General features: G+C 42.9%; 1 protein-coding gene across 4 annotated transcripts; it reads left to right on the forward strand.

Moving 5' to 3' along the window:
- Positions 1-2,824: 2,824 nt before the first annotated feature.
- ACRV1 (acrosomal vesicle protein 1) lies at positions 2,825-11,890 on the forward strand. Of its 4 annotated transcripts, none has more exons than XM_010352987.2 (6): positions 2,825-2,943; positions 5,393-5,461; positions 5,627-5,866; positions 5,910-5,951; positions 7,388-7,507; positions 11,508-11,890. In XM_010352987.2, the coding sequence occupies exons 1-6, from the start codon at positions 2,892-2,894 to the stop codon at positions 11,630-11,632; spliced, it is 648 nt and encodes a 215-aa protein (XP_010351289.1). In that variant the 5' UTR covers positions 2,825-2,891; the 3' UTR covers positions 11,633-11,890. The 4 variants fall into 4 exon arrangements, with proteins under 4 accessions (XP_010351289.1, XP_010351290.1, XP_010351287.1 ...); XM_010352988.2 differs by having other exon boundaries at positions 5,672-5,866; XM_010352985.2 differs by having other exon boundaries at positions 5,393-5,866.

Genomic DNA, 11,890 nt, shown 5'->3' on the forward strand with positions numbered 1-11,890 from the left:
ACAGCCACATGGAAGAAATACATAGGAAAGGTATGGGGTGGCGGGTGGCGCGGTGGGGGAGGTGGTTGGGTGCAGAGCTTCCATGGCCTCTATGGGTGGGCCATTCTCCCAGCTCATCAATGTGTTCACCAACCCAGATGGTCTCTGAATCCTGTTTAGAGGGTTTTATGGAGGCTTCATTACATAGGCAAAATCGATGAAATCATTGGCCATTTGTGGAGTTGAACTTCCTAATCCTTGAATCATGGGATTGGTTTCTCTGATGACCAGCCCCTACCCTGAAGCTATCTAGGCCCACTTCATGAATCATCTCATTAGCATAAAAAGACAATTCCAAGGGTATTAGGATCCCTGTGCCAGGAACAGGAGCAAAGACCAAATCGATATTTTTATTATGTCACAAAGAAATTCCCAGATTGCCATGAAGGAAGGCATCAGTATGATTGCTGTGCAGCTGGTGTGGAGACAGCCGTCCCAGATGAGGGCAGGAGAATGAATGGCCCAAAGTGGAAGTCTCCAGAGAAATAATAAAATAATATATTATCTGATAGCTCCGATGACAGCCATGTAGAAATGTATATTGAGAAGCTCTTGGAAGGTGGGGAAGCTTAGCCAGAAGCATAAAGTTAATTGAGCAAATGATAAATTAAGGTAATTATTATTTGTAGGAAAAAGAATATAAAATAATGTAATAAAATATGTCATCCTAGTACTCATTTCATTTCACTTGTGAATACTATTTAAATATGTATCAGTCAGGGCCCACTTGCAGGACACAGAAGCTTGTCTGATGAGTTACCTTCAGCAGAAAGGTATTAGGTTGGTGCAAAAGTAATTGCAGTTTTTGCCTTTTTTGTTGTTTTCTTTTTCTTTCTTTCTTTTTTTTTTTTTTTGACTGCCACCTCTGTCACAATCAGGAAAGTCACCATAGAGTGTCAGGCAGCTTCCACAGGAACTGTTGGCTTCAGGAGGGCACCACTGTGTGAGCCAGGAATCAGGAGTGGGCTGCCACCAGGACTTCTAGCTGTATATGCACTCCACGCATGCTAAACAGGCATTGGCAAGACATAGTGTCTTGTTCCTCTTCTCTCACTGTCATAAAGCTGGTACCTGGATCTAGAATTCTGCTTCTGCCAAAACAGCCAACAAAATAAAACACAAAACACCTCACAAAATTCCAACATATTCTCAAACATCGAAAAACTATAGACATAGCAGAAAGATGACCCTCATTTCTGCATTCTTAATTAATTATTGAAATTTTAATCACACTGGCAAATGTAGTCCTTGGCTTTCCAGAAAGAAGAGCTCTTAGAAGAGATTGGGGAACATGTTGAGGGCTAATGCACCAAGGCCAGAACAACATAGCCCCCATCTCAAGGCCTTCACATTTACTGCTCCTTCTGCCTGGAGTCCTTTTCCTTCAGTGACAAAAACTCTCCTTGACCTAACTTGAATCTGGCTCCCTTGAGTCCTCTCCCCGACTAGGCCCAACCTTTGGCTTGCCTTTCTCTTTGTAAAATCCACTTTGAGCAGGAATCCTGCTAAGTCAGTGCAGTGAAAATTTCTGCCCTTGATAATCTGATCACCTGAATATCTATCACCCTGGCTTGCCTTCAGCAAGAATTCTCTTGAGTCTAGCAAGAATCTTCCCTGCCCCTGAAGTTTCTGGATTTGATGTAGAGCTGCCACTCTCTTTCTTTAACCCTCACCTGCCTTTCAAAATGTAACAATAAGTACATCTATTCTAGATTTAGCATTCAGTGGTATATAAAACAAAGTTGTCCAAGAGAGCTGGGCAGAGAAGCGGCAAGAAATGGAAGCTACTAGATCTTTGAAACTCGATCCCCCATGAGTTCTAGTTTTACACCAAGTGGATGCCTCACTGCATCCATCTTCTCAGCTTGGCCACCCGCTTGGTAGAAGTTGCAGCTCGAAACGCAGCTTTCTACTGTCTCTTGACTTCTTTACTCTGCCTGTATCTGTGTTAACTCTCCTCAGTTACCCATTTGAGTTTGCCGCCTGTTTCCTGCTAAAACCATAGTTGATAAAGGTCTGTATGAAAAGACTATTTACAGAAGTCGGCAAGGTTAAGGAAACAAAAAAAAAGAGGGAAATTTGGGCATCCAGGTCTTAGTAACAGCAGGAAACCATTATCATCCCTAGGCCTAAGAGGGCAGGGGGAGAAAAACATATTACCATAGCATGTGGAGCCATGGAAGAGAGGACACCCAACAGAAGCTCTGTCGTGTAGTCTCAGCCAGTGTCAACCGTGGCAGGAAGGGAATAGGAAGAAGAAATATTCCAATCTCTCTCTCTTTCTCCCCATTCCTCGCTTCCCTCTTCCTCTCCCTCTCTCTTCTCCCCTCCAGTCCTGTATAAACCCAACCTGAAGCTGAATCCAGCTAGCATTCAGGTGATAAAGTCAACAGAGGTCAGCCTTCTAGGGTACAGATCAGAGCCAAGAAAGGCTGATTTAGAAAGCCAAACAGAAAATAATCAACAATCACACCTCACCTCATCGTCAAAAACACTTTTAAAGAGAGTAGATATCTTTTAAACTTTATTACAAAAAAAATGTGCTTTTTGGTAATTTTTTTTTTTTTTTAAAGATAGGGCAGATAGCCCCAACACACCACCCTGCACACAGAAAATACTCATTGGTCTTCACTAGTGAAATAACCAATGGGTTGCTAAGGGCCAACTTGCCTGAACAGGCTACACAAGAATCTCAGAGCCCAACCCATTGTGAAGAAACATGGGCTACTTCTGAGGTTCTAGAATTCCCAGAAGCTCTGCTTCAGCACTGGGAGCTTTTGCTCGCAGTTTGCTTCATAGCTCTGTGAAGAAGCTGTGGCCCACACTAGGATCCCCTCTTTTCCTAAACCCAGATGAACATGTTTCTCTTACTAATGAGTCTTTATCTGCTTGGATCTGCCAGAGGTGAGTGTTCGATCTAGGCTTCAGGTAAATACAAAAGGGGTCTCTCTTAAGACATTTCAGGCCTTGAAGGAAGACCAGTCTCTCAGTCACCCAAACCAATCTGAGTCAGAATCAAGAGCAGCTAAACAAGTCCAACTCTGAGAGCGCCTGAACCAGTTGATTTCTCTAGTCACAGCTTTACAGTTAAGAGTATCCCACTGGCCTGGCACAGTCTTGTTTCTACTTATTTTAGACACTCAACATTTATACCTGATGCTGCATGAGATGAAAGAATAGGCTTAGGGGTTCTGGAGAAGCCCAATGAAAGTCTGTCCCACCAATTAAATGTGAGGGATCCTGTGTGGTTAATGTGCCAAGGAAAGACAGAGATGGGAAGATGTGATGTGTTCAGAAAACAATCTCAGAACATGACAGAGCTATAGGCCAGACACTTCATAAGCCTCTTCTTCATGGCTGTGTTCTATCAATCCAGTTTTCTGTATCACCTCTTCTTTCGGGATCCCCCATTCATGGTGTGCTATGTTTCCTCCTGCCTCCTACAGAAGAAAGAGGCCATGAGCTCTGAGCTTTTAGTGAAATAACAATGTATTTTCTATAATGATGAGTGTCAGAGGTTTTGCTTTTTGCGTTGTTAGACCTTCAAAAACTGACTCAGAAACGTAGATACACAGCTACCAGGTGATAGTATGTGCCAGTCACATGGTGACACAAGACATAAACTATAAGATCAAGAAATTAGCATGATTTTTCATGCTCCTTTCTATATCAGAAACGCTTTATCAAAACTTTTGTTAATTATTGAAAAATCAGTCAAGTAGACAGCATTTATGTGATAAGTTTAAAAAATAAAAACCTCCTAAAAGCTTTACTAAATCTTAACTTTCCTTTATCAACATATTCTCACCCTAGTCATTTAGAATGTCATTGATTATAAGTACTGCACTGTGCCAAGAAAAATGTATCTATCACAAGATTCTTAGAGTTTGAGTACTCTGGGGTTTTAGACTACCTCAGCCTCAAAGATCCAGTAATTCCTCTCAGCTTTTGGCTAGAATTAAATAACTTGGTTGTTGTAGTCTACTTGTCCTCCTCTAGGTGGCTCAGTTTAATTAAAGAATGATAATCAAATTACCTGTTTGCTGCTTCTGTTCACTTAAAATACACTTAAGGAATATTTATCTGACAGTCAATGATGAGATGATTGGCCAGACATGGTGGCTCATGCCTGTGATCCCAGCACTTTAGGAAGCTGAGGCGGGCGGATCACTTGAGGTCAGGAGTTTGAGACCAGCCTGGCCAACATGGCGAGACCCCGTCTCTACTAAAAATACAAAAATTAGCCAGGCATGGTGGCGTGCACTTGTAATCCAAGCTACTTGGGAGGCTGAGGCAGGAGAATCACTTGAACCTGGGAGGCAGAGGTTGCAGTGAGCTGAAATCGTGCCACTGTATTCCAGCCTGGGCAACAGAGCGAGACTCTTATCTTTGAAACGAAAAAAAAAAAAAAAAAAAAAGAGAGAGACGGATTAAAGGTAGAAGAGACTGGCCAGAAAAAAATAACCATCTAAGAGTTCTGTAATTCTCAGTGTGAGGTGGGAATAAAAGAAAAATAAAATTAATCAATTACTAGGCAATTGTGCATCACAATTAATTTATCTTATTAAGTACTCAGGACAACTCCATAAAGTGAATGTAAATGGTATGTCACAAGGATACAATTCATACATATGTGTGTCTATATATATATATATATATAAAATATGCCTAGACTTTTTTTATCTTAATAGCTTATAGCAACTTTGCTCTCTGAATCCCCAACCCACATGGCTTGGGGATTGAGTGTGAGAAAAAACTTGACATTACCGAATACAGGTGACTTAATCCCTTCTGATAATTTTTGTGGGCTCATACTTGTCATCTTCTAAAGTTTACCCTGTCCAAAGGTTAACTCCTCCACCCTTAATTTAGGTTACAGATACTCAGGTATTGAAAACTACTTGCTTTCTCTCTCCCTCTTCTATCTCCACTCTTGTCTTTCACCCGTAGAGGAATGAGAGAGAGGGTTGGTGGTGAACTTCTGATTCCATCAGTGATGTTACCTTGACTTCCTGATGCTGACTTTGTCACGGAGGCACCTTCATTTTCCTTCAGGAGCTTTTGGTACAGGGATGAGTGGATTCTCCTACATAGTTCTTAATGTTGGGGAACTTAAGATTCTCCCTTCAATCCCAGAGGTGGCCTTTGTGTTTCACTAAACACTTCTGTCCTCCATGGCCTTTTGGGGTACTTAGTTGATTTCTGCCAACATCTGCAGTCTTCAGGTGCCTGATCTAGGCCCACAGGAAACCTAGGAGTCTCATAACATTAGCCTAACTCCATAGGAAGATAGTCTTTATCCCAGTCTCTCTCTCAGCTTCACCATCTCTCTTCTGTTCCTTCTCCATCCCAGGAACATCAGGTCAGTCTGACGAGTCTTCTGGCTCCATAGATCATCAGACTTCAGTTCAGCAGCTTTCAGGTGAGTCCTTTTCACTTGAAAACCCTTTTGATGCTGAGGCTCTCTATGAGGCTTCTTCAGGCCTGAACACTTTAAGTGAGCCTGGTTCCAGTGAGCACGGTTCAAGAGAGCACACTGTGGCCGAGCACACTCCTGGAGAACATGCCGAGAGCGAGCATGCTTCAGGTGAGCCTGCTGCAACTGGACATGCGGAAGGTGAGCACACCGTAGGTGAGCAGCCTCTAGGAGAACAGCCTTCCGGTGAACACCTCTCCGGTGAACAGCCTTTGGGTGAGCATGCATCAGGTGAACAGCCTTCGGATGAACAGCTTTTGGGTGAACATGCCTCCGGTGAACAGCCTTCTGCCGAGCACGCCTCGGGTGAACAGCCTTCGGGGGAACAGCCTTCAGGTGAGCACGCTTCAGGTACAGTCTTTGGGTGAGCATGCTTTGAGTGAAAAGCCTTCAGGGGAACAGCCTTCAGGTGCACCAATTTCAAGCATATCTACAGGTGAGCCACGTTTGGATGGGCGCCAGTCATTGACTTCAGGTGGGAAATGGGGAACACATCAAGAAAACCCAATTTTAGGGAAGGAGTGCAGAAGAAAGAATTGATAACACTTCACAAATAGCTCTCTCGAAGACTCTCTAGGTTTCTTCACAATCATACCCAGAGGCAGGATCTAAGTTTTGTGGGAGCCTGAAAGCTAAACGATATGGAGGGCCCTCTATAAGAAAAATAAAACAAATACAAAATGCCAGTACCCCTCCAACTTCACTCTCCACAAGAAATTATGAATACACAGCCCTTCCGATTTCCCTGGAAGGGGCTCATGAAAGCGCAGAATTCTGAAGACTAACCTTCATTAGCTTTATGTTAACCCTGCCTCTTAAACCATGTTCGAATGCTATAACTTTACAAATTCGGTAAAGAGATGTGTGCAGCTGGTGGTTCTTTTTGTTTGAATTTGGAATGTAAAGCTATTTTCTGTTAGATCCAGAAATGAGATCCTAGGACAACTGCTAGTCTGTTGCTCTTAATTAAAAGGGTTCTTTTCTGGGAAAGAAAACAAGACCCAAAGTTTGATGCCTCAAGTTATTACCAGACATAGTTCACATTTCACTCTATTGTATACATATCATTATTCTAAATTTTCAGATGAAAGAAGTGAGGCGAATGTAATACGTCCAATGTCACATGGCTAGAAAGTGGCAAACCTTGGATTCAAACTTAGGACTGTGCAAAGCCCATCATCTTTCCCCTTCTTTATGCTTCCCAAACTGGGGGATTAGCAGTAGAGATAGTAAAAGAGGCAACATGGGACGTATTTCAAAGAGAGTGCTGTTAGTGACTTTCGATAAGGTCGATTTGAAAATGGAGAAGGACACAGACTTTTCACGGGTTTGCAACGTTACAGCATTCTAACATAGCGTATTAATCGGCCGAATACGACTCCAACGTTACAGCATTCTAACATAGCGTATTAATCGGCCGAATACGACTCCAACGTTACAGCATTCTAACATAGCGTATTAATCGGCCAAATACGACTCCAGGTGTTTGTGCCTTGTGGGTGAGAGTATGGTGGCGAGTACAAAAGGGAGATGAAAATCACACATAGGTTTTACTCCTATGGTGTCACATGACAGAGGGCATCTAACGATAAATGCCCAGGAAGTCAATCCGGATATGGACTGAGGTAAAAATATTAGAGAGAGACATTTGGGATTCATCAGCAATGAGGGTCAGAGATGAAGAAGTAAGAATGACAGAATTTCCTCTGGCACAGGTCTATCAGACACAGGGCCCTCAGATCCCCAACAAGAACTAAGAAATAAATGTGTAGTATCCATGCCACCTATTGCCCATTACCCCTCCCAGATGTGAATCACGGCTACACATCTGGACCACAAGGAAATGTCATCAGGCTTATCTTAAATTTTCAGGCACAATATTAAATTGCTACACATGTGCTTATATGAATGATCAAGGAAGATGTCTTCGTGGAGAGGGAACCTGCATCACTCAGAATTCCCAGCAGTGCATGTTAAAGAAGATCTTCGAAGGTATATTGGAACTTCATGAGGCAATCTCTGCCTAAGAACACATCAACTTACTTCTGATAGGGGGCAGTTGGAGTGACAGGGGCCCAGGAAAGAATCAAGGAACCTGAAGATTCAGAACTTTATTTTTTCAAGGACTAAGAACAGAATCCCTTGCCGGGCGAGGTGGCTCATGCCTATAATCCCAGCACTTTGGGGGGCCAAGGCAGGAGGATCACTTGAGGTCAGGAGTTCCAGACCAGCCAACATGGTAAAACTCCATCCTACTAAAAATACAAAAACTAGCCAGGCGTGGTGGTGGGCACCTGTAATCCCAGCTACTTGGGAGGCTGAGGCAGGAGAATTGCTTGAACCCAGGAGGCGGAGGTTGCAGTGAGCCGAGATCATGCCATTGCACTCCAGCCTGGGAGACAAGAGTGAAACTCCAACTAAAAAAAACTAAAGAAAGAAAGAAAATAAAGAATAGAATCCCAGGTTGAGATGAAGAGATACATGCCCTTCCCATTAGACCTAAGAGAAGGCAGGGAGACTAGCTGTCTCTTCCTATTAAATCAATGTGTCGATTGCCCCATGAGCCATTGAGACACTGACTGTAAGCTACAGCTATGTATTCCTGGGACGTAGCACAATGTAACGTATATGGTAGGCATTTAGTAAATACTGAATGGATAAACAAATAACTGTCTACAAGTCTGTGTTCACAGGTTACGAGACCTGTCCGAGTATATTCCCACACCTCTCTACCCGTATTCTCAGTTCCTCATCCCTAAAATAAGGGATCTTGGTTATGTCCATCCCAGGAACCACACTGCCTGACTCCCCTTGTAGTTTTTCTTCTCCCTCACTAGAAATGTCATTTCCCCATTTCTACACGCATGCATTCATCCACCATCACTCGGAAAACATTAATGACACGTACCATGAGCCCCTACAGAAAGATGACTCAAATATAGACTGTGTACAAATAGATGATTATGTTATAATGTAAGAAATAAGAAATAATATCACAAGGGAGAAAATGGTGTCTTAAGAAAGGCACATATAAAGTGCAGACAGTTCAGGGAAAGGAAAGATTAGAGGTGCAGAGAAGTATGGGAAGAAGGTGGTATTCAGAAAAGGCTTTGAGGGAACATTTACGATTTGGGCCAGTAGTCCTCAATCTTGTTTGCATATTACAATCACCTGAGCAGCTTTTAAAAAAATCCTAATACTCGGCCGGGCGCAGTGGCTCAAGCCTGTAATCCCAGCACTTTGGGAGGCCGAGATGGGCGGATCTGAACACGGTGAAACCCCGTCTCTACTAAAAAATACAAAAAAAAAAAAAAACTAGCCGGGCGAGGTGGCGGGCACCTGTAGTCCCAGCTACTCGGGAGGCTGAGGCAGGAGAATGGCGGGAACCCGGGAGGCGGAGCTTGCAGTGAGCTGAGATCCGGCCACTGCACTCCAGCCTGGGCGACAGAGCGAGACTCCGCCTCAAAAACAAAAAAAAAAATCCTAATACTCAAGCTGCACCAAAGCAATTAAACCAGAATCTCTGGGGATAGAATCCAGACATCAGTATTTTTTAAAAGGCTCCTAGACAATTCCGATGTGCAGTCAAGATCAAAGAGATACGGATTTAGTCATACAGCAATGGTTGATGGGTATTCCAGAGACAGGGAATTATGAAAGCAAAAGTCAGAAAAGTGCAGGATATAAATAGGAAAAAGAACAAAGAATTTTTCGAGGATGGTGAGCAGAGACATAGAAGATAAACTTGGAAAGGTTGACTGGAGCCAGTTGATACAAGACTTCAGTGTCAGTTAAAAAGAGTTTGAATTTAATAGTTCTCCTTTATTTATTGCTCCCAGACAGTATGATATACATTTTAAAATACACTTTCTCATTTAATCCTCACAAAGTAGGAATTTTTTATTTCTGTTAACAGAAAGGGAACAAATTTAGAAAAGAGAAACAGCTTGCCTAGACATGTTACTAGGACTAGGCAGAGCCAATAGCCCATCCAGGTTGGTCAAAGCGTTTCTTCAGGAAGATTATCTAAGAAGCAAGTTACAGTGGACACAAGAGAACCTGTTAAAGGGCTATTGTAATATTTCAGTAAAAGGTAATCGGAGTGACTGATGGAAAGACGTATTAACATCTCTCCCATGTCTTTTCACTCATTCTGCATCCCTGTTTACACTCTACACTTACTCCAGCTACGCAAGTCACCATTTCCTGAACAGTTTCATGTTTTCATGTTTTTTCTCCAATTATGCTTTAGTCTGAAATTATCCTTTTTCCCTTCTATACTAATCAAAATGCTACCAGTTCTTCATAGCTTAGTTCAATATCACTTCCTTCCTAAGAATTTCCTTGATAATATGCCCCCCTTAATTAAAATACCAAAATTAATCACTTATTTGCCAGCATAGCATAACATGGTTTTTCCATTTCATGTCATAATTGGCTATTTTTATCTCTCTCAGCTCTTGACATCAAATGATGTTATTAATCTTTGCATTCTCCAGAGTCTAGCATAGCTCCTTACTAGGTCCCTTAATTTTTTTTTTTTTTTTTTTTTTTTTTTTTTTTTTGAGATGGAGTCTTGCTGTCTGCTCAGCCTGGAGTGCAGTGGCGTGATCTCAGCTCGCTGCAACTTCTGCCCACAAGGCTCAAGCGATTCTCCTGCCTCACCCTCCTGAGTAGCTGGGATCACAGGCGCCTGCCACCAAGGCCGGCGAATTTCTGCATTTTTAGTAGAGACAGCGTTTCACCATGTTGGCCAGGCTGGTCTTGAACTCCTGGCCTCAAGTGATCCACCCACCTTGGCCTCCCAAAGTGCTGGGATTACAGGCATGAGCCACCACGCCCGGCCAAATGTTTGATAAATGGAAACTGAGTGACAGAAACAACCTAGATTACAAGTAGAACTGACAGAACTTCACAACAAATTGGATGGAAAAAGCAAAGGGAAGAATCAGAGATGACAGAGGTTTTGAAGGAGTGGTACAGGAAGTATATAAAGGAAACTCACAAGAAGAAGCAGGTTTGGGGAGGAAGGTCATGAGTTTCATTTTGGGCGCAGTAAGTTTTAGATGCCCTTAACATATTGGCATGGAGGTGATCATCAGTTAGTTGGTAATGTAAGAATTCAACTTGGGAGAGCAGAAATAATTGGATCCAGAGGAGTAGATGAGCAGTGGGGAAGACCTCGTCAGGAGCAGAGAGTATCAAGAAGGGGTATAATTTCAGGCCAGGTATAGTGGCTCACGCCTGTAATCCCAGCACTTTGGGAGGCCAAGGCAGGTGGATCACAAGGTCAGCAGTTCGAGATCAGCCTGACTAACATGGTGAAACCCTGTCTCTACTAAAAATACAAAAATTAGTCAGGTGTGGTGGTGCACCTGTAGTCCCAGCTACTCAGGAGGCTGAGGCAGAAGAATCGCTTGAACCCGGGAGGCGGAGGTTGCAGTGAGCCAAGATTGCACGACTGCACTCCAGCCTGGGCGACAGAACGAGACTGTCTAAAAAAAAAAAAAAGAAACAGGGTGTAGTCCACACTATGATATGCAAGCGAAGAGGTTAAAAAAAGTCCTGAGGAAAGGCTGCAGAATTTGATGAATAGATTTCTATGACCTTTGAGAGAGAAGTTTCAGCATAGTAGGGTCATGATTCAGGGTGTGAGGGGCCAAGGTGAAGGAATAAGCGGACTCTGGGAAGGCTGTAGTGAAAGGAAGGATAGTGCTAGGAGAGTAGCACGATTAAGAGAACATCTTTTAAATTTGCATCCTTGTAAACCAAAACAGGAGTCCATAGAAAGAGACTGATAAGAAAGGAGTGGGCAACTGATGGGGGGCAAGGTCCCAGAGGAAGCAAAGAGAAGAGAAAGAGCAGGGATAATGTACAAGTGGAGGTCTTGGCCATCCTGCATGGAGACACTGAGCATCACAGATAAAGGCTAAGGTTGCAGGACAAAGAGGACAAAGTTTTCTGCTCACTAGTCTGTCTCTGTTCCTTTCAGGTGGAAAACTCCAATTCATGGTTCAAGGGTGTGAGAACATGTGCCCATCTATGAACCTCTTCTCCCATGGAACCAGGATGCAAATTATATGCTGTCGGAATCAATCTTTCTGCAATAAGATCTAGAAGCCTGGGCCTTTGCTTGTTTTGACTCAGGCAGTAAAAAGTCTCTATCATTCTATTTGGCTCATTTTATATTTAGTTCCTTCCCCAGTCAACAACTGACCACGTCTGCCTCTGCCTGAGCATTAGGATGCTCAAACATCCTTTCTTTCTTCCTCTGTTCATGCTTTTATCCATTCTTCTCTGTCCTGTCTTCCCTGCTCCAACTCTATCTCTCAATATTCCTGATTTTTTTTTTCAATAAATTTCACATGGTTAAAG

The sequence above is a fragment of the Rhinopithecus roxellana genome, chromosome 15 (genome assembly GCF_007565055.1).
Source record: "Rhinopithecus roxellana isolate Shanxi Qingling chromosome 15, ASM756505v1, whole genome shotgun sequence".
NCBI classification, from domain to species: domain Eukaryota; kingdom Metazoa; phylum Chordata; class Mammalia; order Primates; family Cercopithecidae; genus Rhinopithecus; species Rhinopithecus roxellana.